At 44.0% G+C, this 24294-nt stretch overlaps 1 protein-coding gene across 3 annotated transcripts in view; it reads right to left on the bottom strand.

Moving 5' to 3' along the window:
- The window catches only part of ADRB2 (adrenoceptor beta 2), a 56346-nt gene that overhangs the window by 7223 nt on the left and 24829 nt on the right, over positions 1–24294 (bottom strand). Inside the window, exon 2 of one of the 3 annotated variants that reach the window (XR_012512160.1) lies at positions 20530–20651. The exons of 1 other annotated variant lie outside the window; for it this stretch is intronic. Coding sequence is in view for 1 of the 2 variants with exons in the window: in XM_003933997.3 (XP_003934046.2) it covers positions 20608–20651 (44 nt within the window). In the remaining variant the exon portion in view is untranslated. Of the gene's footprint in view, positions 1–3; positions 20652–24294 lie in introns of those variants that run through there. One more of the 3 variants, XM_003933997.3, reaches the window with a different exon arrangement.

A 24294-nucleotide genomic window follows, 5' to 3' on the forward strand; every position in this document is an offset into this window, starting at 1 on the left:
CAAACAGAAAAGGAAGTATAGACGATGAAGAGGACAGGTCAGGAAAAGACACTGAAGCCATGGAGGCCTCAGACAACGAAGTTTGAAGGAACAGAGAAAAAGGAGCTCAAATGCTGCCTGGATTCCTTTCACAATGGAGGGAGAAATTGAGGCCTGCAGAGGGAAAGAAACGTGCCAAAAGTCATACACCCCATAAAGTAAAAATGCCAGATGCCATCCTGGCCCCAGGACTCCTTGCCTGATGCACTGTACTCTCGGAAAAGAGACTATATTTAGATAAATCAAAGCCAGCTTGCTTGGAGTCTCTCTTCTGATATCTCAGAGCAAACAGAGGGAACTGACAGCGGGGTTGCTATGCTAGAAGCTGAAGCTCTGGAGACTCGTTCCCTTTCTATGAAATGCTTATGAACAGGAGCTGGGAACTAGGATGGAATTTCTTTGGTTTCTTGGGACCTTTCTCCAGAGTTTGTAATCATGTTCCTCCTACATACCACTCTGGTGTTTAAATTCCCAGTGGGTTATATAGTCAGTTCAATCTGAGATTTTTTTTCTCTTTCAATGAGCCAACTTTGCCTTTGTTCTTTTGTTTATATTCCCGGACAATCGACAGTTCCTGAAAGTGGCAGGCCTGCTGGATGCGGAAGAGGGGAAATTTCAGGACAGTTCCTGAATATTCAGGCCTTCAAAGCCCCATCCAAGGCCAGCACGGGGCCTCCAGAATAAAGGTTAGAATATGTTGCAGAAGAGAACCCCCGTTCTCAGCTCAGATCCCCACATAATCTTTCCTGCCCTCCTTGGGCAGGGGAGGGGAAGTTTTTAGTATAGAGGGGAAATTTTCCAGTAATAAGGGGACGATCGTCTGCTCCTTCATTTTCTTTCCTTTTCAACAGGTTGAGTTCTGAATGTTTACCATTAGAAATGAAGTATTTAATTTCAGGTTCTGTTCACCAGGACAAAGGAAAATATTATACTGACTGACTGTAGGACTTCTTTTCCTTTTTTTTTTTTTTTTTTTTTTTTTGCAGGGAGAGGTCCACAAATATCTGTGGAGAATCTGCTATGTTTAAAGCCCTGTTTTAAGAGCTGAGGATTCAGCAGTTGAAGCAAACAAATGTTCTGCTCTGGTGATGCTGACATTCCCTGGAGGGAGCCAGACAACATATGATGGCCTATAGGGCAGTGTGAAAGGCAGACACAGGTGAGGGCCTAGAGAGTGACAGAGGTGGCATTTTATACTGGATAGTTAGAGACAGGCATTGAGTTAGGGTGAGGGTCAGGAGTAGAGGCCTGAGGAGGTGACATTTGAATAGAGACCAGAATGAAGCTCGAGAATGTGTTTTGAAGCATGTGGGGAAGACTCCTCTGCTTGTCAGATTGGTGACTCCTAAAATGGGGTGGGGCACGCCTTGCAACCTCAGATCACACAGAACCAGCTTACCCCTGCTTCCAGATGCACATCCCCTCCAGGTTCTTGAAGACCGTCCTTGGGTCCCACCTGAAACTTCTTATCCCAGAAAATCTGTTATTCCAGCCTAACGTTACCTTTCAGAGTGCATTACCCCAAACAAAACAAAGCAAAAAAAAAAAAAAAACCCCAGCCCTCCTAGGATCTGGGGTCAGTTGATGAGATCTTTGATTCTTCTTCTTCTGCCATTCTTGATACCTTTGAGATTCTGAAGCTTTAGAGACAGATGTGCCCTCTGAAATCAGATGACTCAAACCCCTCATTTTACAAATGGGGAAAGTGAAGCCCAGACCTAGGAAGGGCCCTGTTTTTGTCTGGTTACAGAGTTAGTTACAAAAATGACAGAGTGGGGACACATCCACAGGTGTCCTTCTAATCTCATGCTCTTTTTCTTTCCAGCCTCCAACACCCCAAATTCCACCTTTAATCCACATCTACTTTATGTACTTGGAGAATAACAACAATAGCTCATGTTTCCGCAGAACTTGGGTTTCCTCTTGCAATGTTGTTCTGTTCTTCTCTGAGGATGTATTCTGAGAAGAGAAACTCTCTGTAGGTTTCTTTTTTTCTCTTTTAAAAGAAATATTGTCTTCTGTTTTACTCTAGGCTTGGTACTAAAGGCTTTATACCCAGTATTTCATTTAACTCTCAAAACCCCTTTGTGAGACATTATAATCATTTTCAAAGACTGGAAAGCTCAAGCTCAGAGAGGCTGAGTAATTTACCAAAGACCACACAGCCAGAGAATGGTGGAGCTGGGATAAGAACTCAGGACTTGCAGACTCTCCAACGAGGCTGGTCTGTTCTCCCTGTCTACCATCTGTCACCAGCCAAGATAGAGTGCTCTTATTGGGACATCTGTCTCTTCATACTCATGGAGCTTCTGTTTTTTTGCCTATTTTGGTTACCTTTCTCCACCACCATATCATAGCAGTTGGTCATGCCAGGAGCCTACCATCCCCTAGCCTTTCTCTGGGAGGTTCCTGTCCCACGGGTTGGGATGCTTAGCATTACCTGACTTTGGCATCCTGGCCACAGCTGATGCAATACAGAATAGCTTAACCCAAAGCCTACTAGCTATGGACTGGCCAGCAGCCTCTGAGGTGTTCATGCTCTGTCCACAGGAACGCTGTGCTCTGACAGGTGGCTGGTTGAACCAATCAGACCTTTTCTCTTGGAGAGCAAGAGAAAAGGGTAAGGCATAAGAATAATGCTCATGATCAGAAGAGGCGGAAACACAGAAGTCCAATGCTTACGGACAGATGAGACAAGAGTGAAAAACATTCCAATGGTGGAACAATTTTGTGGATTCCATAGAGTTTGATTCTGTAGTTCAGATGGTTTCTGCAGCTCAGGTGGTTTCCTTACTTCTCTGTGCATTTTTAAAATAAACTTCTAGGAAGTGAGTAACATGAGTGTGTCTATGTCCATGCTCCCCAGAAAAGGCAAATCCGCACTCTTCAGTCTGTTCCCCTTCAGTGCAGCAATTGGTTCAGCTGATCACCCACTAGCAGTGAGTCTCCACATTGGGCAGAACTTCTACAGCCATTGGCCCCTGGCTAGACCTGAGATCAGTTTCCCCAAGGGAGGCTGCAAAACCATCTGGGCACATTCCCGAGGCCCACTTGCACTTGATGGGGCAGAAGTTCTGTGGGTGGCTCCTGAGACATCTTACGCAAACTCCCCTGATGATTTTATTCCCAAGTGATCTTAAAGTTTGCAAACAATGGCCACGGAGAGCTGTCTGTAGGTCAGATACTCACTCTGGTCCTACCAAATGTGATGAGCATGCATGATCTGGGATGAAGATCCTGCATTCTGTTTGGTCTAAGGCCTTGCCTGTGAATCCTCCTTTTTGTAGGGTGGAGGTAGGGAGCATCAGACCCCATCATCCAACACCTGCTGCTATGTTTTAGGAACTGGTCACACCTGAAGTGGCAAAATGCTACCCATGAACTGAATCTGCGGATTGCAAAAGTATTGTTTTTTAAAACAATCTTGAATTACTTGCTATCTCTTATAATGACCCCAAGATTTCACACACACAAAAGTCTGATTTCCATCTTTTCTTGAAAATCTGCGATATTTAGTAGCACTGGGCCTTCGTTCTGTTTTGGCAACAATGAACTTTTGCTGAATACAGATGCCATTTCAGATGGCACTTAAGTGTCCCATTTACTTCAGGGTGCCTCCTCTCCAGATAGTGTCTCCAAATTTGAGGCTGTCAGTGGTTCAAGAAAAATGAGAGTGATCACATTTTTTTGAAGATGTGAAGAATATTCTTTCATATTTAATAGATCAATTTTGTAACTGTCTTGAGAAAAATATGATTCAAGATGTTCATATCACTCTGAAGATGCCTGATGCCTAATCCTAAAGACATTTGAGTTGTGGTACTTGACACTGATTCCCACATCCCTCTGTGAAGCTGTGACTGGAAGGAAAGAGTCCACCAAAAAAACTGAGAATATCAGAATCTGATCGTGGAGTGCACCATTTTCTTGCAAAGATGGAGAGACTTTGGTTCAGAAAGAGAAGAGCACTCCTGATGTCACCCAGGACATGGGGTATAGGGAGAGTGAAAGCTGAGTCCTCATTTTCGAGCTGGACTCTTCTTTGTCTATAACCACTGTTTGCTTCCAAGTATCTTTACCCTTGGCCACATCATTTTTTTTTTTGGGAGGTGTTCCCTGTATCACAAGTACAGTTCTAACTAAAGTGTCTTACAAATATTATTTGATTTAATAGTTATCCTTATTTGACAAATGAGAAAATTGAGGTTTACAAAGTGCTTTGCTTATTTGTGGAAAAAAAGGAATTTGAATCCAGGTCTGGGAACAGTCAAAGCCTGAGGGCTTTCCCATGGTGCTGTGTAAATCAACTCACTTAGCAGCCTGGGAGGTCACTGCCATGCTGTTTCCATTTTATTATGGAGAAGGCAAGAAGGTAAGTGGCTTGCCTGGGATTACATAACCAGTCATTGATACAGTCAGGACTAAAATCTAGGGCTAGCTCCAGGCTGGCACTTGTAACTGTGGCCACATTTGCTACTCTGCTGTACCTCACGTAATCACGGGAAACCTTCTAAAAATTCATTTCCATTGCTTTGTATGGAATCACCCTGTACAACTTAGTATCAATACATACATTTGGGTGTGTAGAGGGCATGGGTCTACTTTGTGGCACCCTGAATGTACCCTTAGAGTTTTGTGATAGTGCAGCATTTTGGGCCAACACATTGAGCAGCAGCCTAGATGTTCAGGTGAGGTGATGCCTACAAATGGAGGATCTACATCCACAAGCAAGAAGGGCATTCTCCAGTGGCACACGGTGAGTGCCAATTCTCAGACGGTTAGCGCCAACACTCCCTAGAGCCAAAACTAGAACACAGGGTCCTGACCCTTTTTTTTTTCCTGCATGATTCTTTCTCTTTCCAATATACAGTTACTTACCTCCCATTCAAATGTTAGCAGTAAAATGCCATGAAATGCTGTGATTCCCTTCTATCATCTTCATTTCACATTGTTAAAGATGAGGGTTGTGAATTCTCCTCACTCAGAACCCCAACACCTCAGAAAGTGAGGACTCTATCAGTGGTTTTTACAGCGTGCTCCAAAGAATCTAAAGTTTCCTGTTAGGCATTTCTGAGATTTTGAAAATAACAAAGGCTTTACTATCAAAAATAAAGATTCAAATCAACCAAAGAACATGTTAATCACTCAGTTACAAAACATATTTTATATATTGGGTTTAGTGTAATATATCATTTTAAAGAAAGAGTTCTGCTGCTGAAAATATATTGAAAACCTCTTTTTGTAAATGTCATTTGTCACAGAGTCACAGGATACATCTACTCAGAGGTAGAAAGTAAACATGGATTCAAAGTCAAATATTCCAGTGAAGTAGAGGAAACCAAATGTTCACTTTGGGCTAATGAGGCACTTTACTGAAAAATAATCTTGCCTTCCCAGCATCTCCACCTCAATCAGCTGGTACAATGGCAGTGTTTCTTCTGTCCCTGCTGGGCATGCATTGACCTGCCCATCTTTGCAGTGCAGGCCCTGGAATCGCAGCCATCTTTTGGCAGGAGAGTCTGAGGCTGCTGGTGGCTCTAACACTCAGGCTTGCCTGTAGGATTCTCTACATCTCCTCTCTGGGTTCTAGAACCCTGAGGCCTGGCTGCATATGCAGACCCTGAAAACCTGGGGGTAAGGGATCAGGTGGCACAGAGCGGTGCAGGGAGGTGGTGCTATGAAGGTTTCTGGAAACAGAGCTACAGCTGGCAGTTCCCTCTTTGTGAGTGCAAGAGATTAGAAAGCTCTGTCACACAGGAACAAACTTGAGAAAAGCAAGCAGATGAAGCAGATACACACTCAGGCCCATTCTCTCCCTCTATCGCCCAGCACAGGTGGGTGGCGTACAGACACACACACACACACACACACACACACATACACACACACACACACACAGGTACCTATTCATATTTGGTTTGATTCAGCTGTAATTGTTGGTAAAGTGGTTTAACTAGTCAGGTCAGAGGGCCTGCCTCTCGTCTGTAGCTAGCTTCAGCACTTCTCTTGTCTTTATCCACAGCAGGTACATAACTGCAGGCTTCTCCCCGCTGCAGCATACCAGGCTGCCACCAGGTCTGGCCTCTCTGGCCGTCTCCCTTGGCCCTTCAGCCCTCCCCAAATGATCTCTTCATGCCAGACTCCACATCCTTGGACACTAGAGATCTCAGAGCCTCAGGCCTGGAAAGCATCGAGTTATCCACCGTATGCCAGTTGTTTGACATGTGGGAGAGGTTGCAGCTTAGTATCTCAGGAGAATCTCAGCTCCATTTTTCAAAAGGGCACCCAGGATCTCTGCATCAAGCTGGAAACATGTCTTAAATCGGATTTCACAGATTGCAGCCCATGGGATATAGCAGCCCCACATACATGTTGTTCAATCCGTACACTTTGAATTCCACAATATTATCTTGTAATTTAAATTTAGACTCAACAGTTTAAAAGGGAAAAATTTTAACCCTCCAGAGTCTGGATTTCCAACTTCTCTTAATAAATTGCACAGTGTGACAACCTCATCCAAACTCCCAAGTGGAATAATTTGCTGAAGATGAATAGGCACATTCCTTTTAGGTGGAGAATTGGCTTAATTCATTTATCTTCCCAGTTGGCCTATAAAGGCATTTGTATTTGCAACCTCTGCCTTGAATAAAAATAAGACAATATTAATAATTGTTGATGGATATTGAGTATTTTACCTCTAGTAAATACCATGCATATGTTAATTCTCAATAAAACTCTATGAGGTTGATTTATTATCATTCCCATTTTATAGGCGAGAAAGCAGGGGATTGGATGAGTTAAAAGAGTTGCCCAAAGTCATACAATAAGAAGAGGAAAAACTAGCATTAGATTTACCCAATTCCAGAAACTGTGCTGACCCTAAGGCCTAGGTAGGCTCCTTCCATGGAGACGACTCTCGAAATTCATCCATTCCTTGTCTACATTTGGAGTTTCAGTCTTTGTTTCCAACAGTCTGTGAGACTTCGGCACTTTTATGCCTACAGGCATTCACCAGATGGGGAACCTGGGTCGTGATAGGATGGGTCTTTGCACCGTTCTCTTTTTCATACTCTAAGCCCCTCTGCTCCTTCTTCTGACCTTCTGCTCAGGCTGCAGCAGCACCATCCTTCTTTCAGCCAGCCATGCAGGCACTTCAACATTATCTCTGACTCTCCTCTTCCCTGCTGATTGTGTTAAATCAACATCTGGTGTTGCACTGAGCCTTGTTTATACTTTCTCCATGTTTTTGGCTTCAGATCTTTGTTTTCCCTCTCCCTTCCACCTCAAAACCACTCTTCAAGACATTGCTGTATTAATCTTCTTAATGCATTGGTCAGCCCACATTACTTACCTCCTTAAAGACCACCATTGACTTTCCACCACCTGAAGGAGCCAGGCGCCTGCTCTTTGGGATGGCCTTTGAGACTCATCCGGCCCCCCGCCGCACTTCAGGAAGGGGCACCTCTTTCACTGGTGGTCAGTGAGAGGAGCACAGTATGTGGCGGCCCTCCAATGGTCTGAGGGACAGTGAACTGGCCCCCTGTGTAAAAAGTTTGGGGACGCCTGCTTTAGAACACTGGGGAAGCTTCTCCAGGCATAGCTTCTTGTAATTCTTCTTTGCGTTTTCAGTCCACCAGCCATATTGAGCTATTCCCAACGTTCCCAGTGCTTTCCATTTCTAAACACTTGTCCTTTTTGTCTGGAATGCCCCACTGCTAAGCCTTCCTTGTGGAATTTCACTCCATCTTTTAAGGTCTAGCTCAAATGCCACATCCAGAACAGCTTCCCTGAACAAAATGCTCCCCATCTACATCACCCTCATCCTTGTTCCCTGGACAGAGAGGCAAATGCTCACTATTTGACAGCTATTTATGGAATAACTATTATTTGCCAGGCACTGTGGGATACTCACTGATGCATTTTTACAACTTTCAGCAAATTCCTAAGTGCTTACTATGAGGCAGATACTGTCTTAATATAAGAGGTGCAAAACTCACTACTGTAATATAATATCAGGTGGTGATCAGTGTAGTGAAAAAAATATGAAGCAGCTGAATCTCATTCACATGGGGTGATAAGAAATGCATGAGGAATCAACAAGGCCCACCAGGATTCACAGCATTGAGAGATGCCTGCTGCAGTGAAGTGCAGGCCTAACTGGCCCCAGCTAGGAACAAAAGTTCAGCAATAGCCTCTGGCAATTCTGTGGCTCTTCCTGCACCCTTACCACTTCTTTGATGTTGATTGGCACTGCAGTTTCTAGGTGTCCTTATTGAGCTCTCTTCAAGGGAAATGCAGCCACGAAGAGGATCTGCATCTGGGGTCCATAGATGCAGGGGTTTCCCATTGCTGCACTCTGTAGGCCATGTTCCGGAGTAAGAGTCCTCACTTCTGGAGGAGGAAATGCACAGCCAGACCACTGGGCAGCATGGGTTAATACAGCCAATCAGGACAGAGGCTGCTGATGAGGGCAAGGGGTTAATCATTCCTGCTACAACGCTCCCCAGAAGCCACTGAAGTCTGTTAGCAGGATTGCAAACTTTAGCTGAGAATAGCTTGGGTGAGTTGGACCTATGGAAATCACAGGCAAACTGGCTGCCTGCTGGGTGCTCCACTCCCTCAAGTCCCTTCCTGTGGAATATCCTCTCCACTTTCCTCGATGATGATGACGATGATGTGACCACAAGGCTCAATCACTCAGGCTCTCTGCTAAGTGCTTTATGTGCTTTCTCTCACTTAATGCTCACATACAGTCCTGGAGGTAGGTACCGTCATTATCCCTACTTTACAGATGAGAAATCTGAGGTGTAGTGACGCTAAGAATTTTACACAGAGGCACGTCTTGTACATGAGGGGTGTTAGAATTCAAACCCAATCAGATGCTAGACTCCAGAGCACCTGTGTGTTTAATTCTATAACATTAGAGTCTCCTGCGTTGCTGAAATTTTATCTGACCCTAAGGTCATTCAAATGACACCTCTGCCATAGAGCTTTCTTTCATGTCTGTGTATGGTACATATGACAGACCTCAGCAGTGGTTCATGCATTTATTCATTCAACATTTATTGCATATTCACTAACTGCTCTTTGAGCACCTCTTTGGACCGAGCTCTGGGATGAATAACTCTGATCCTCCTGCTGGGAAGTTCCCTATCTGGTGAACTGCAGGGCAAGATCAAGGCTACTCTGAGATAGGTCTGGTGTGTTCATATTTATGTTAGTTTATGGCAGTAGCTTCCATCACTTCCAGGGCCTGAGAAAGTTATGGGTCTTTTCCTATATCCAGACCATTGACACCATTAACAATTCAGGTCAGACATGTGGAAATTCAGCAAGCTGCAAAATAAGCAGGTGGACAAGTAGTGGGAGTTCCACCAGGCAAAGCAGTGCAGGAGGGAGATACTACAGCCCCAATTCTTGCCCCTCTGCCTGGAGCAGTCCTGTGGAACTGAACTTCCGAGTCCTCCCAGGAGATAGGAAGGGATCAGCTGAAGCTGTACTCTATATTATTCTGGTGTTGAAGGGTTTTGCTAAGTGTTTATGAGATCGCTTGCATTAAAACTGCCCTTTCCTCCGGGATATTGCCATCTCGGCACCGCCGAGACTAAACTGAGTGGGACACAGAAGAAGCCAAGATTAGGCTGCACCCTGTCGAATTCCCAGGCTCAGTTTGAGAGAAGCCTTCTCCATTCCCACCCCACCAAGGAACTTAGCAGTGTTTCCTTAACCAGTTAGGAGATTTTTGAGAAAGAGGGATGGGAGAAAAATTGCTGAAAAGAGCCCCAAGCAGGTTACTAAGAACTTGCAGGCATTTTGCTTAGTCCCTTCTTAAGAAAAATCAGACAGATTCTTAGCAATCCCACTGGAGGTAATGGTTCTCAGCTGTCTCTTTTTTTCCTTCCTTCCTTTCTTCCTTCCTTTGTCCCTCCCTCCTTTCTTTCTTCCTTCCTTCCTTCCTTCCTTTCTTTCTTTTTTCTTTCTTTCTTTCTTTTTCTTTCATGGTTCTCCACTTTCTCCCTTCATCCCTCCCTCTCTCCTTTCCTTTCTTCCTTCTTTCCTCTCTTTCTTTCTCTGAGAGTCTCACTCTGTCACCCAGGCTGGAGTGCAGTGGCATGATCTCAGCTCACTGCAACCTCTGCCTCCCAGGTTCAAGTGATTCTCCTGCCTCAGCCTCCCGGGTAGCTGGGATTACAGGTGCATGCACCATGCCTGGCTAATTTTTATATTTTTAGCAGAGATGGGTTTTCACCATGTTGGCCAGACTGGTCTTGAACTCCTGACCTCAGGTGATCCACCCACCTCTGCCTCTCAAAGTGCTGAGATTATAGGCGTGAGCCACTGCTCCCGGCAGTTCTCAGCTTTCTAATGGAAGAGATGAGCCTTTGAGAATCATAGGAAATATATACATTCTCTTGAAAATACACACACACACACATACACACACACACACACACAAAACTACAATTGGAATTTCAGAATATTTAAGGCCCTCCTGAAGTCTATCCGTGAAACCAAAGTTTGGTGTTCCTAAGGTGATCCATATAAACAAGATGATTTTTGGTGGTACATGGACAAATGTTATTTTTAATTTTAATTCCTGTTTATGTTAACATGTACTAAAATAATAGTTAACATATCATACCCGTGGGCTTGTAAATGTTTCCACTTGGACTGAACTAAAAAGTTATGCTAGAATTGAAGTCATTTTAATAAGGAGGATTAATTAAATGATTAATGGGTCAGGGGAGCTCTAGAAAAGGCTGTGCAAAAATGGCTTAGGTTTTGGATGCACTGCTCTCATTTGTGGACTCTCTAATCTGATTCAACAATCTTATTGCACAATGAGAAAACTGAGGCCCAGAATGTCAGGTGACCCACTTATGAGCTCCCAATAGTCAGAGGCAGATAGAAGGAAAGCCTCCAGGGTACCAGATCCCCAGGCCAGTGTTTCTTCCTATAATTCCATTAGTTTTCTTGCATTCTAGCAGTGCAATTTTAACCTCAAAGGGCAAAACAATTGAAACGGTTCATCTGAGTTCATTCCTGTAGCAGAGAGAACCAGCAGTAACTTCATAGAGCCAGTTAGATTGCTGTTATTTAACAAGGACTTTTACAAGTATTTTCCTTAGAGTCCTTTCTCTGCTTATATTTATAAACAGAAAAAATTTTTTCAAGATGCTTGTCATTCCTCCCACATTGTTAGAGATCTGCTTGTATATAGTCTCAGGAAATGATTTGATGTTTTCCCCTGGGAGTTTATTCTACTTAGCTAGAATCATAAGAGAGAATCAACTTTGTATGTTATGAGGGCTCTTTCGATTTGGGTTGACATTGTGTGTGCTGCTCCGATTGCCAAGTTGAAATTGAATATTGTATAAATATAAAGACTTGCTTTAACCCTTCCACCTAGAGGAGCCCATTGCTTGAATCTGAATGCCTCCCTTTCAGAGGGAGACAGTCTAGAAGGAGGGTGACAGGACAGGAGGAGACTACAGCCCTATCAAGGGAGAAGCAGCTGACAGGACTGGTGTTAGCTGGCTTGCAGGCTAGAGGAGCCATCCCAAGGTCACTGTTTGCAGCTTGTTGAAAAGCTATCCTGGGGCAGGGCAGAGAAGGCGTGCTGTGCTGCATGTCTGCAAAGCCTTGGGCTGCAGATGCCACCTGCTACCTTGGGAGTTGGGGTTGGGAACAGAGGAAGCAGGTGGGCACCTGAGGAACGTCAGGAGGGGAAGGCAGCAGCTCCAGGGAAATGTTGTCAGGTAGAAATGCAGATTAGAACTTTTAAAAATATAAAATCTAAGTTTTTAATGATATCAATAAATTTTAAACACATTTCAATACATTGTGTGGCCAAATAAAACACATCTGTGGGTTAGATCCGACCTGCAGACTACCATTTTGTAACTTGTGCTTCTATGGGTCATGAATTATTTTAGTATTTTCAGCTATTGATTCAGTACTTTAAGGCCATGCATCGATTTCACCTTTCTTATGTGGCAGTTCCTAGGGTGTGGTCCTGTGCTCAGAGTTCAGTGACTTAGAGTATTTTCACCACTCTTCAGGAGATTGTGTGAGACTTGGACAAGAACTCTGAAGCTCCCAGAGCTGGGGACTCCTTTTGGGGTAAAGGGACGGTCAGGCAATTCCAGGCAATGTGGAGAGGTGGCATGATACTTGGGAATATAATTGAAACAGAGGCAGGAGATCCAAGTTTTCACACTACCTTTGCAATTCCCTAGTTATGTGTTCTGGGATAAGTAACTTCTCTGAGTCTGTTTCTTCTCCTATAAAATGAGAGGTGGGATGGAATGGGTTTCTGTGATTTTATTACAGTCACTCTTCCTCACTCTCAACCCCAACTCTATAGGACTTCCAAGATCCCACATCCAGTATGCCTGTCTGAGATGTGTTTGCAGCAACCCAAAGTACCCACTCTGCAGAGCCAGCTGGGTCATGTTGCTCCCTCCTTATTACCCTAGGGTTCTCTCTTCTTCAAATGCCATCCTACTTTGTCTACCCATGTAACCCTTACCCATTCAATCATTCAGCAAGCCTCTCTTGACTCAGGTCAAATCTCTTTCCCAATCATATGCACCATTCCATCAGAGTAACTGACCACAGGCACACTATTCATTTATTTGTGTGATCATCAGATTAATGTCTCACTGGGTTAGATTATCCTGATGATCTCTTCTAACCCTGATAATCAGTGATTCTGAGATAGCCAACCAATGAGGGGCAGTGCACAGAGCAGTGGCTCTCAAGCTCTATTTTCACCCCATGCACTTGAAAGAGTACAGCACACATCCAGCACACATCTACTGGGTGGAGAAACTCACATATATAGAAGTTAAGAGCACAAACCTGGTCTTGATATTTTCTTCTTCTGCTTTCTAGCTGTGTGACTCTTTCCATAAGATGCATTGACACCCAGTTTAACCATGCAGTGATGGTTAATTTTATTTTTTTTTCAGAAGGAGTTTCACTTCTGTCACTCAGACTAGAGTGCAGTGGCATAATCTCCACTCACTGAAACCTCTGCCCCCTAGATTCAAGCTATTCTGCTACCTCAGCCTCCCAAGTAGCTGGGATTATAGGTGCCCACCGCCACACCTGACTAGTTTTTGTACTTTTAGCACAGACAGGGTTTTGCCATGTTGGCCAGGCTGCTCTCGAACTCCTGACTTCAGGTGATCCACCCGCCTTAGCCACCTAAAGTGCTGGGATTACAGGCGTGATCCACTGTGCCCTGCCAAGTGATGGTTAATTGTATGTGTCAACTTGACTGGGCTATGGGGTGCCCAGATATTTGGACAGACGTTATTCTAAGGTTGTGTGGGGCAGTATTTCTAGATGATATTAACATTTGAGTTGGGAGACTAAAGCAGATTGCCCACCCTAATGTGGGTGGTTCCCATCCAATCTACGGAAGACCTGAATCGGAAAACAGGCTGACCTTCCTCCCAGTAATAGAAACTTCCCACGCTTGACTGCGTTTCAGCTGGGACATTGGTTTCTTTTTAACGTCAGACTTGAACTAAAACATCAGCTCTTTCCAGGTCTCAAGCCTGTCAATTTCTGGACTAGAACTATATTATCAGCTTTTCTGGGTCTCCAGCTTGCAAACTGCTGATCTTGGAACTTGTCAGCTTCCATAATCACATAAGCTGATCCTTTGTAATAAATCTCTTTTAAAACACACACACACACACACACACACAAACACACACACACACACACACACACACACCCCTTATTGGTTTTGTTTCTCTGGAGAACTGCAAGAAATACATATGGGAACAATAATAGCTGTCCTGCAGGATTCTTGTGGGGAACAATTGCGTTAAAAAACTTAGCTACAGCCGGGTGCGGTGGCTCAAGCCTGTAATCCCAGCACTTTGGGAGGCCGAGGCGGGTGGATCACAAGGTCGAGAGATCGAGACCATCCTGGTCAACATGGTGAAACCCCCGTCTCTACTAAAAATACAAAAAACTAGCTGGGCGTGGTGGCACGTGCCTGTAATCTCAGCTACTCAGGAGGCTGAGGCAGGAGAATTGCCTGAACCCAGGAGGCAGAGGTTGCGGTGAGCCGAGATCGCGCCATTGCACTCCAGCCTGGGTAAGGAGAGCGAAACTCCATCTCAAAAAAAAAAAAAAAAAAAACAACTTAGCTACTGTTGGACACATAGCAGGCATGCAGGAATGTAATACATGGAAACCATAAAAATATTTTGAAATCCCAGGGAAAGCATCCTGAAAACATGGATTCTAGCTAGAGTTTTTTATATTTGCTCTCTACACTAATTAACACTTCCCTCCTCTCCGAAGGACTCAGAGGAAGATGAGACCAAATCAGCTAGAGGTCCTGATATGGTTTGACTGTATCCTTACCCAAATCTCATCTCGAATTGTAATCTGAATTGTAATCCCCACATGTGAAGGGTGGGAGGTGATTGGACCATGGGGGCGGTTTCCCCTATGATGTTTTCGTGACAGTGAGTGAGTTCTCATGAGATCTGATTGTTTGATAAATGCCTGGTGCTTCCCCCGTTGCTATCTCTTTCTCGCCTGCCACCTTGTGAAGAAAGTGCCTTGCTTCCCCCTTTGCCTTCCACCGTGATTGTGCATTTCCCGAGGCCTCCGCAGCCATGCGGAACTGTGAATCAATGAAACCTCTCTTGTTTAAAAATTACCCAGTCTCGGATATTTCTTTATGGCAGTGTGAAAATGGACTAATACAGGTGTTTTCTTCCTCAGGGGATATTTTGCCATGTCTTAAAACATTTTCAGTTGTCATTACTGGGGGAAGAGACGTGCTTCTGGCATCTAGTGAGCAGAAACGTGGAAGGCTGTTCAGCATCTTAGAATGCACAAGACAGGCCCATGGCAAAGAATTATCTGGTATAAAAGTCAATGGTAGGTCAGACAGTAAGCGATGGTATGTGTATATCATCTGTATATCCTGAAGTCCGTATACGTACAATCGACTGACAACCAGCACAAAGGCAAAGCCGTGGCACAGAGTCCCAGCCATGAGCCAAGCTGACTCACCCACTGGAGGCTGACTTACCAGAAAGGGAAAGCGAGCCCCTCATTTACGCACAACTTTTCGGGAAAGTAAAACTTCAGGGAAGCTGGGGGTGTCCCTGGTGTCCTATACAGCGTGATCACGAAGCATGATATACATTTGTACCCACACCTTCTTCCTGCCTAAGCTTTCTAATACTAAGCAATTCCTGTCCGGTATATCATATCATCAACTCTTCAGGAAGGTGAGAGGCTGAGAGGTTGCAGGCAGCAGGGGAAATTGGGTGAGGCTGGGTGTTATGCTGAGCTACCCACTGTCTGGGCAACGTAGGTTTATCTCACTTTCTCCCTTTTGGCTTTAACTCCTTCATCAGTGAAATGAAAGGGTGGGATGAAATGCCCTTGAAATTGTTATTTTTTGTCAGATAGTGCCGAATCTCAGCAAGGCAAGCATGGAATTTCCTCGTGGAGGGCTTTTTCTTTCAGCCCCTACGCTTGGCAGAATATCACAGAACTTGGAAACACCAGCTTGGGAATTAAATAATTTGACAAACCTGGTTTGGAAATCCTAGCTCAGCCTCTTACTTATATAATTCTTGGAAAGTTATTTAAGAGTAAAACTACATGTCTCAATAGGCTGATGTCAGATTTGATAAGATGTTGTTTGAATAGTCTCTGATAAAGAGTAACACTTAATACTTGGAAACTGCTATCATTATGATTACTATTAGGTGGTGATGGTGGGAGCTGCAATGGTGAACACACAAAAAATAAGATTAAAACTTAGTCTTTACAATAAAAGAATTTACAATCCAAGAAAACCAGCTCAGCGACAAGAGAAGTGCTTAACAGAAGCATGGTCATGGAGATGCAAGATAGGGTTTGCATTCAGAAAAGAGAAGTTAATTCCAGCTAGAGATACAGCGAAGGCTTTGATTGATGGAGAAAGTAGGGTACAGAGTGGGACATTCAGGGTACATTGGGAAACCACCTCTCCTAAAATGTTTTCTAGATTCTAAGTGCTCACCTCTTTACATTCCTAAGCAACAGTTAAATGGGACAAGCAAGTTCTCTCTGTGGCCCCTGTCCAACCTAGATGTCTGTGGAACTGTTGAATTATTCAAACACATTTTGTTCTGTCTGACTCTCTACCAAAAGGAATGGGAAAGAAAGAAAACAAAAACACATGAAATGCACACATCCCATGTACAAAAGGAGTACTAGGTAGCAAGGCGCAAGTACCCAGATGAAGGAAAAATAAAAGAACAGAAAAGAGCAGGAAAATTTCTGTTGCCTCTTCTAACCAGGAATTCAGATGGGGGGTTTAAAGAGTGAATGCCTTCTAATTAGCCCTCTGCTCTGCGAGGCTCACACATACACTGTGTGTGCCCAGGTACCCTGCCCTGGCTGTCAGAGAGCAAAGTTCCTTTCACAGGAAGAGAGGGAAAGATAGAAGTGAAGACAATGAAGCAAGCAGGTTCTACACAGCAAAATAGAGACACAGCCCCATCGTCCTCATTTAAATGAAACAGACAGCTAATGGGTAGGGCAAAATTTCCTGTTCACTCTTGGTGTGAGCAGACCTGGGCTGCTGTCCTAGCTCTGCACGTTACCAACCTGTCTAGTGTCCCCTACTTCACAGGCTGTAGTGGAGATTAAACAGGAAGCCACCAGTAAAGGGACAATTGTGAAAAGCAAAGTGGTTCACATAAAACAAAGATACTATTATTGTTGTTGTTTTCACAGATAAGGAAACCGATATATAGAGGGGAAGGTCTTTGCCCAGGCAATCTCGAACAGACAGCAGAGTTGGAAGAGTCCATCCCCTCAGGCCGAATGGGCAGGTTGCTTTCAGGGACAGGGAGCAGGCAGGCTGGGGCCGCTGGAACAGTCAAAGCCCTCTGCTTCAGCCACCTTCAGCCAAGGGAGCCTGGGCTGGGGCTGATAAACACAGCCAAAGACATATCCGGTATGAATTTCAGCAGCCCCTCCTACTAAGAGGCCAAAGCACGCAGGTTTGTTGTGGGAAGCCCTGGGGAGTGAAGAGGAAGAGCTTGGGAGAACATGTGGGAAATTGAGCCAGCCAAGAGAAATGAAAAACGCATTAGCTGGTGTGAGGGGAAGAGGATGCGGAGACACAATCCTTAACTTTAAATGTTTCCGTAATCTGTGACAGAAAGGTGCAAGTGACCTGTTGCAGGACAAGCCCAATTCCAAAGCCCAGTCTGTTAAGGCAAAATGCCTCCAGACATCTCTATCAAAACTTTTGCAAGAATAGTGGCTGTGACAAAATCATTCCAATGCACACATGCAGAAATTTCCACAGCTTGGCTCCCGGGTTGGTCTGCAGAAAGAAAACTATGACCTAATGACATTTTTTTTTTCATGTAGGGTGGCTTCTGTAGCAGCTGCCTATGATTTGTTGAGCAAAGCACTTGCCCTTGTTGAGTCTCTGATTCAAGAAGTCATCTAGAATCAGCAAGGCACCTAGATGGGAAGCATGTGGGAGACCTAGCAAGGCATCTAGAAGGGAAGAGTTACGTGGTACTTTCTAGGTTTCAAAATGTGAAGGACGTGGGAGAGGAAGAGAGTGGTCCAAACCTTTATTGTGTACAACTAGTTACCAAGTACTGTCTTACTTGTTTTACAGGTATCACATGCTTAGGCCTTTATGATTTTTCTTTGAGGAATGTATTATTATTTCTAGTTTAAGTGTGGGAAATAGGATGCCCAGAGAGGTTTAAGACTCATTCATCACACAGTCAGTAGTCACAAAGTTGAAATTCAAAATTACGTCTATTGCTTTTCAAAGGTAATGGTGAATAGCAGTAATGGATGTTCTTGTCCCCTGAAAATGATGTTATAGAACACACACTCCTTGTTACTGTCATCAGCCTGTCCCACATCCCAGCTCTGGATATCTTAGGGGAAAGATCACCATTTTTGGAGATGAGACACAAAAGATGTGTGCTGAAGCTGGCTCAGACTGTCTCAAAAGAACTGGGTGTGGACACCTCTTCTTGACTCCATGTTCAGTGGTGTCACCTCAGTACTTTGAAACTTGCCATGACGTCAGTATTCACACCATAGAAATAGACAAACACTACAAGTCAGGGATCCTCCCTCATGGAGAGCTGGCTAACTAGCATACCACTGGATGTTGTCTCAGCTCCATCACTAGCTGAGAGGAGAAACATTTAGACCCATGTAGGAATTTGACGTTGCTGTGGCATCCAAGCACTCTGTAAATGGTCTTGTCTTGTTGACCTGGGTTAGACCCGTTGGGGTATTGGCAATGATCAAAGTCACCTGGAGTGAGTGCTGATAGCATGTGGGAGACCCAGGCTCCTTTCTTCCAGTCGGATCTGGCCTGCTGTGTTTTTACCAAGTTTCCCGGGTAACTCTGATGCCTACCAAAGTTTGGGAATTGCTAGTCTAATCTACACACTGAGAATAGAAATCCCTGCCTTGACTTTCATCATGTGGATGGCGAAAGTAAGCATGAACAAATAAACTCAGATCTTGAAAGGGTAGGTGCCAGGTAAGCATGAATCTGAGGCTCCATTTCTTTGCCTGCAAAATAGGGATACCTCTCCCCTTGCCTGGCGGTCCTTGAGAAGGTGATCCTGTTGTAGTGGTTTTACAAACAGTGAAGCTCTGTACAATGTGTGGCATTGTGATGACAAAAATAGGAAGATGATTTTTCTTTTGGCTCTGTTTCCTTGGAGTTCTGGGGACACCCTCCTTTCACCTTTTGCTCCCACATCCTATTTTTGAACCTGGCATCTTTTGGCCTAGGGATTAAATGACCCATGGAGCCAACAAACCTGTGTGACTGCCCTGACTCCAGCATGTCCCAGCACCTCTGCCCCTTGCTTCAGCTCATCTGCCCCCTCCCAGTACCAGCCACTGGCCCCGGCCCAGGCTGAAGGTATTGCAGTCCCCATTTCCTCTCAAGTCGCTTCTCAAAACGTAGCACTTGGCTTTTTTAACATAATGGCTGTCCCAACCTAAGAGGCTACTTGGCTTTAATTTAAAAACATCTCTTTTTCTACTGTGTTTTGGAATATGGCCAGCTCAGCTCTGCCAGTGACCCGTCCTTATGGGTGCAGATGAAAAGTCCTTAATTAAGCCTTTGGGGCAGAGGCCAAAGTTCTAGGGTGTACTTGCCATGATCATGCCAGATGATGTTCCCTCTCTTGGGTCTCCACTTCCACATCTGGTGTTTCCCAGCAGGGAGTAATTGGCATTTTGTGTAGGGTAATTCTTTATTGTCTTGGACGTTGCAGGAAGTTTAGTATTCCTGGCTCCCAACCACTGAGTGCCGGGTAGTGCCACCCTTTCACTGTGACAACTCCAAATATCCCCACACCTATTTCTAAGTGGCCCTACGGGGCAGGTTCTGCTCCAGGACTGAATTATGAAGGCTTCGGTTTTCTCATCTGGTAACTGGACCAGAGAGGTTCCCCAGAACCAGAGAGTCTCAGGAGCAGCATTCAGAACTGCCCTGGGCTGGAAGGAGAGGCTGATTGTCTGTCCTGCTCTAAACCAAGGTTCTGCTTAAGTTTATCTAATTTATAACAGTTCTACAAAACAAGTTGTTTGGAGAAAACCTCTTGTGGTTAAAAAAAAAAGTGTGAAAACCACTGGGCTGGGTCAGAGGTTGCTAGATGACAGCCCAGAGGCCCAACATGTACTCTGAAGACATGTTTTGTTTGGCATGGAGTTTTAAAATATTTAGAGCCAACATTTAAGAAATCTGGATTTTAGGCTTCTCCAAAAAAAAAAAAAAAAAAAAAAAAAAAAAAAAGAACACAAGAGGACAGGAAGATTTGGCAACACAGCCCAGATTTCCACAAGGCAAGAGCGGGCAATGGTTGAGCAGAGGCTGCCCACTCAGGCAGGGCCTACCCTGTCCCTTTTTCTTTTACTTCTCTGGCCCCGTAGGCATTAGAGTGTACAATGCTTAGAAGGGTACTTCTCAACCCAGAATACCTGGAGTACCTTTTACAATTCCAGTGCTGGGGCCAGACTAATTCAATCATAGTCTCTGGGGTGGGGACCCAGCTACAGCATTAGTACCTTTTAAAATCTTTCCAGGTGATTTTACTGTGCAGGTAGGCATGAGAACTAGTAGACTCTAAATGACCTCTAGTTTGAAAACCTGCCCCAACAAGCCTGGATTCAAAGAGGAGTTCCCATTCCCTTTCCTCATGTCCCTTAGGATTCCCAGTCTCCTTTTTCCCCCGTGAAAATCCCTGATTTTACCCAAGCTCACAGCCATCAATCCTCTTGCTTAGTTAAGTTCTCACCAGATGGCATATCCAACTCGTCTCCCACTGCATCCAGGGCCTCCTAATTGGATTGAATCAATGTTCTGTTCTTTCCAAGGCCCCAGAGGTTCAGACCCTCTCCTAGAGACTGTTCCACTCACAGAAAAACCCTGCAAACCCCATAACTTACCAGCTCTCACCAGCCTCAGCCACAGAGGCTAATCCAGGCCCCTTTCTCACATTCTGTCTGCAGTGACACCTTCCAGGATCATCTTCTCTGGGACTCCATTTGCATAAATGCCAAAAGACAACCTGTAAGGTAGGGATTCCCAACTTCATCCACGTTGGCATTTTCAGCCAGATAACTCTTTGTTGTGGGAGCTGTGTTGTGTATTGAAGGATGTTTAGCAACAACCCTAGGGTCTACGTCCCTTAGGGGCAAAGTCATACCTATTGAATACCATTGCTTGAAATTCAAAGTTTCATATTCTTTTAAAGGCATGGGTGATACATGCTATTATTCCAGTCCTTATGCTGCCAACATACCTGTCCACTCCCCATTTCCCTTTAAAGCAAATAGATCTTTCTGATCCCACCCACTTCTAAGGTTCATTACATCAGTAACAATACATCCATTCATCCAATTGCTCAAAAATCTAGAAGTCGTTTTTTATTCCTTTAGTTCTCTCAGTCCATATATGCAAGTGATCCGCATGTCTTACAGGCTCTACTTTCTAAACATAGCTCAAACTTCTCTACTTCTTTCCAGTTCCGCTTGTTCCAATTGTGTGTGTATGTGTGTGTGTGTGTGTATGTGTGTGTGTTTGTATTTGGTCTGGACTATTGCAATAGCCTCATGCTCTCTCCTACAAATCATTTTCCTCACTGCATCCAGAGGTGTCTTTAAGAAATGTAGACCAGATCATGTCTCTTAACTGCAGAAAAGACTTCAAAGTCTTCCCACTCTTGGAATGAAACCAAAGCTCCTTACTAGGGCCTATGAGGTTAACCTGGCCCAAGCCAACTCTTCCAGCCACTCCTCATACTAATTTTCTTCTATTTAATTATAGTCAGATTGGCTGCCTGTCCACTCCTTAACTATACCAAGCTCTTTCCTGCCTCTGGGACTTTGCATATCTCATTTTCTCTGCCTACATTTCTTTTTTTTTTTTAACCCTGGTTTCCACAGTTGGTTTCCTCTCAAGATTCAGATTTTGTCTTAGGAGCCACTTCTGTAGTCATCTCCCTCCCTACAAGTTATTCACTGTCCATTGAACCTAGTGAATAAATCCATGAGATGATTTATATCTTTTAAGCAACTATTACAGACTTTATTATCTTTCTTATTACAGTTTCCTTGTTATCATGCATTTTACCTCACTAGTATATGTTAAGTCAGGTACCTCATCTATCTTATTTATTACTGTACCTCGGGACCTAGTACAATGCTTGGCACATGGCATGAGAACAATAACAATAAATCTCTGTTGAAAAATTCAGTGACTGGATACCATGAAGCTTCAGGTCCCAGACTCCTTGAGGCACTGGTAACAGATAATGATTGACAGTCTTCCAGCTATGACATTTTAAGATGCCACAGTCTCTGCATCCGTAAAATGTCAATTCATAGTGGACCACTGGGAATTCCATGAGTCACTCAGGGGATCATTACTATCTTCGTGCTTCTGTGACCATAATAGGCTTTCTTTGGCAGAATGATACTGATTTCTTAAATGTCAGAGCTAGAAGGAAACTTAGAGACAATCAAAACAGTCTTTCCATAGCGAGGAACACATCCTAAACTTTATTGTTCACTTAAAAACTGCGCCAAAACACATAAAAAATTAAAGAATATAGGATTACTTTTGCCTAGAGAGTCAAACCACATTGTATCAGGTAGAGTTACTGCCATTCTCACGAGCCAGGTAGAGTACCACAGCATTTAGTCGACAGTTCTGGCTTGGCCTGGACTTTGTGTCAGTAGAAAGAAAAAATCAGGCTGTGTGCAGTGGCTCATGCCTGTAATCCCAGCACTTTAGGAGGCCAAGGCAGGTGGATTGCCTGAGGTCAGGAGTTTGAGACCACCCTGGCCAACATGCGAAACCCCGTCTCTACTAAAAATACAAAAAATTAACTGGGCGTGGTGGTGAGTGCCTGTAATCCCAGCTACCTGGGAGACTGAGGAAGGAGAATGGATTGAACCCTGGAGGTGGAGGTTGCAGTGAGTTGAGATTGCACCATTGCACTCTAGCCTGGGTGACAGAGAGAGACTGTCTAAAAATAAGAAAACAAAAGAATCATACTTTATGATTTTCACTGTAAGCCCTGGGGTTGGGAGAAAAGCTAGTCTCAAAGAGTTTGTCATACTTTCGGATCTAATACAAAGAGGAATTGAGCTATTTAAGAAAATCTTGCACTCTCCCAAATTAAAATAGAAATAGCTTAATGCTAAGTTTTCAATGTCCATTAACATGGCATATAGGAAAACATCCATGAAATTGAGGAGTCAAAGTGATTAGAAAGAAGAGATAAAAACTAAAAGGAAAGAAAGGAAGCCTAATGATAATGAAAAAGGAAAAAGGAAAAGCTGAAAGTATAAACGATTATATAAGACTAATTTGAAATAATAAAGTCCAAGGAAGAGAGGGCTAGCCAAGGAAGGAGTGAGGGTCTTCCAGGGCTCTGTCTCTCTCAGCAGAGAAGCTGACATGTGTCATTGTATAAATTCCTTTAAGAGAGATTTATTGAGTTTGTGCTATGTGCCCATATCCCTTCTGATTCTCTGTGAAATTAAAACAGTGGAATAAGTGGTCTTGAAGTGATTTCTAGAGTCCTATTTCTTATCACTTTTTGACTCAAAGCCATGGACATACCTACAAATAGAATCGACAGTATATTCTGACATCCTTTCAGTTATGTGCCAATTTCCTCAAAATCTCTCGGTGGTTTTCACAGACTGATGGAGCAGAGAGACCGAATGAGATAACAGGCAGTCAAATTAAAGGATATTTCCCTCTGCTTAGGTAATTATCCTGGCATTATGCAGTTCCTGGTGACACCCAAACACCATTCACTTCCTTTTTTCCCCAGAGCCTAAAATCCAAAACATTGAATGAAAATAAAGAATAAAAGTCCTCACATTTGTGTATGTGATTTTTGAAGCTTATAAAATGCCTACGCATACTTTATTTCACATAAGTTTCATAACAAACCTGAGAGGTGTTATTCTTCTCAAATTACCAACAAGGAAACTAACACTGAGAGACTAAGTGCTTTACCCAAGGTCACCTGGTGTGCAAGGCAGCTGCCACTTGCTCTTGGTTCCCTTCCTCATGATTCTCCAGCTCCGCTCAGCATCCCACGGCCCTGCATACTACAAGATCCCTTACCCTGTTGCTTCAAGGAAGGCTTGGCTAATGGGAATCAATGATAAAAGACTGAAGGAGAGGAGGGGACGAGATGAGTGTTTCTTCTCTTCTCTCTCTGCTTCTGATAGCCTCTCCAGCAATGGCTTCATGTGCTCAGTGCTCAGTGCCTCACGTGCTCCTGACAAATGTCCTGGCTTCCCAAATCTGGTTACACTACCTGCTTCTATGTTCCTCCAGGCTCAGGAACAGTAGCATCTTCCTGCTGTTGCTAATATCTGTGGTGCTTTACCATCTCATTTGGCTTCTCAGAGTATTCATTATCTGTGCATCTAATTCCTTATATTCCTTATTTTGAAAGACTTAGAGTGGTTTTCCTGGTTGGACTCAGACTGAGTCGCCTGGCTAGGAACTCACGATTCTGAGGAGACCCTAAGAAAGCATATCAGACATGTGCGTGTGTGGATGTATGTGCATGTTACTACTAAACAGTGAGAGCCTTTTCATCTGGAACTGAGCTTATGTATCTTTGGATCTAGCACAGTGCCTGGCATAAACTAAACACCAGTAAATGTTTGTAGACTTAATAA

Source organism: Saimiri boliviensis, chromosome 1 (assembly GCF_048565385.1).
Source record: "Saimiri boliviensis isolate mSaiBol1 chromosome 1, mSaiBol1.pri, whole genome shotgun sequence".
Lineage (NCBI taxonomy): Eukaryota > Metazoa > Chordata > Mammalia > Primates > Cebidae > Saimiri > Saimiri boliviensis.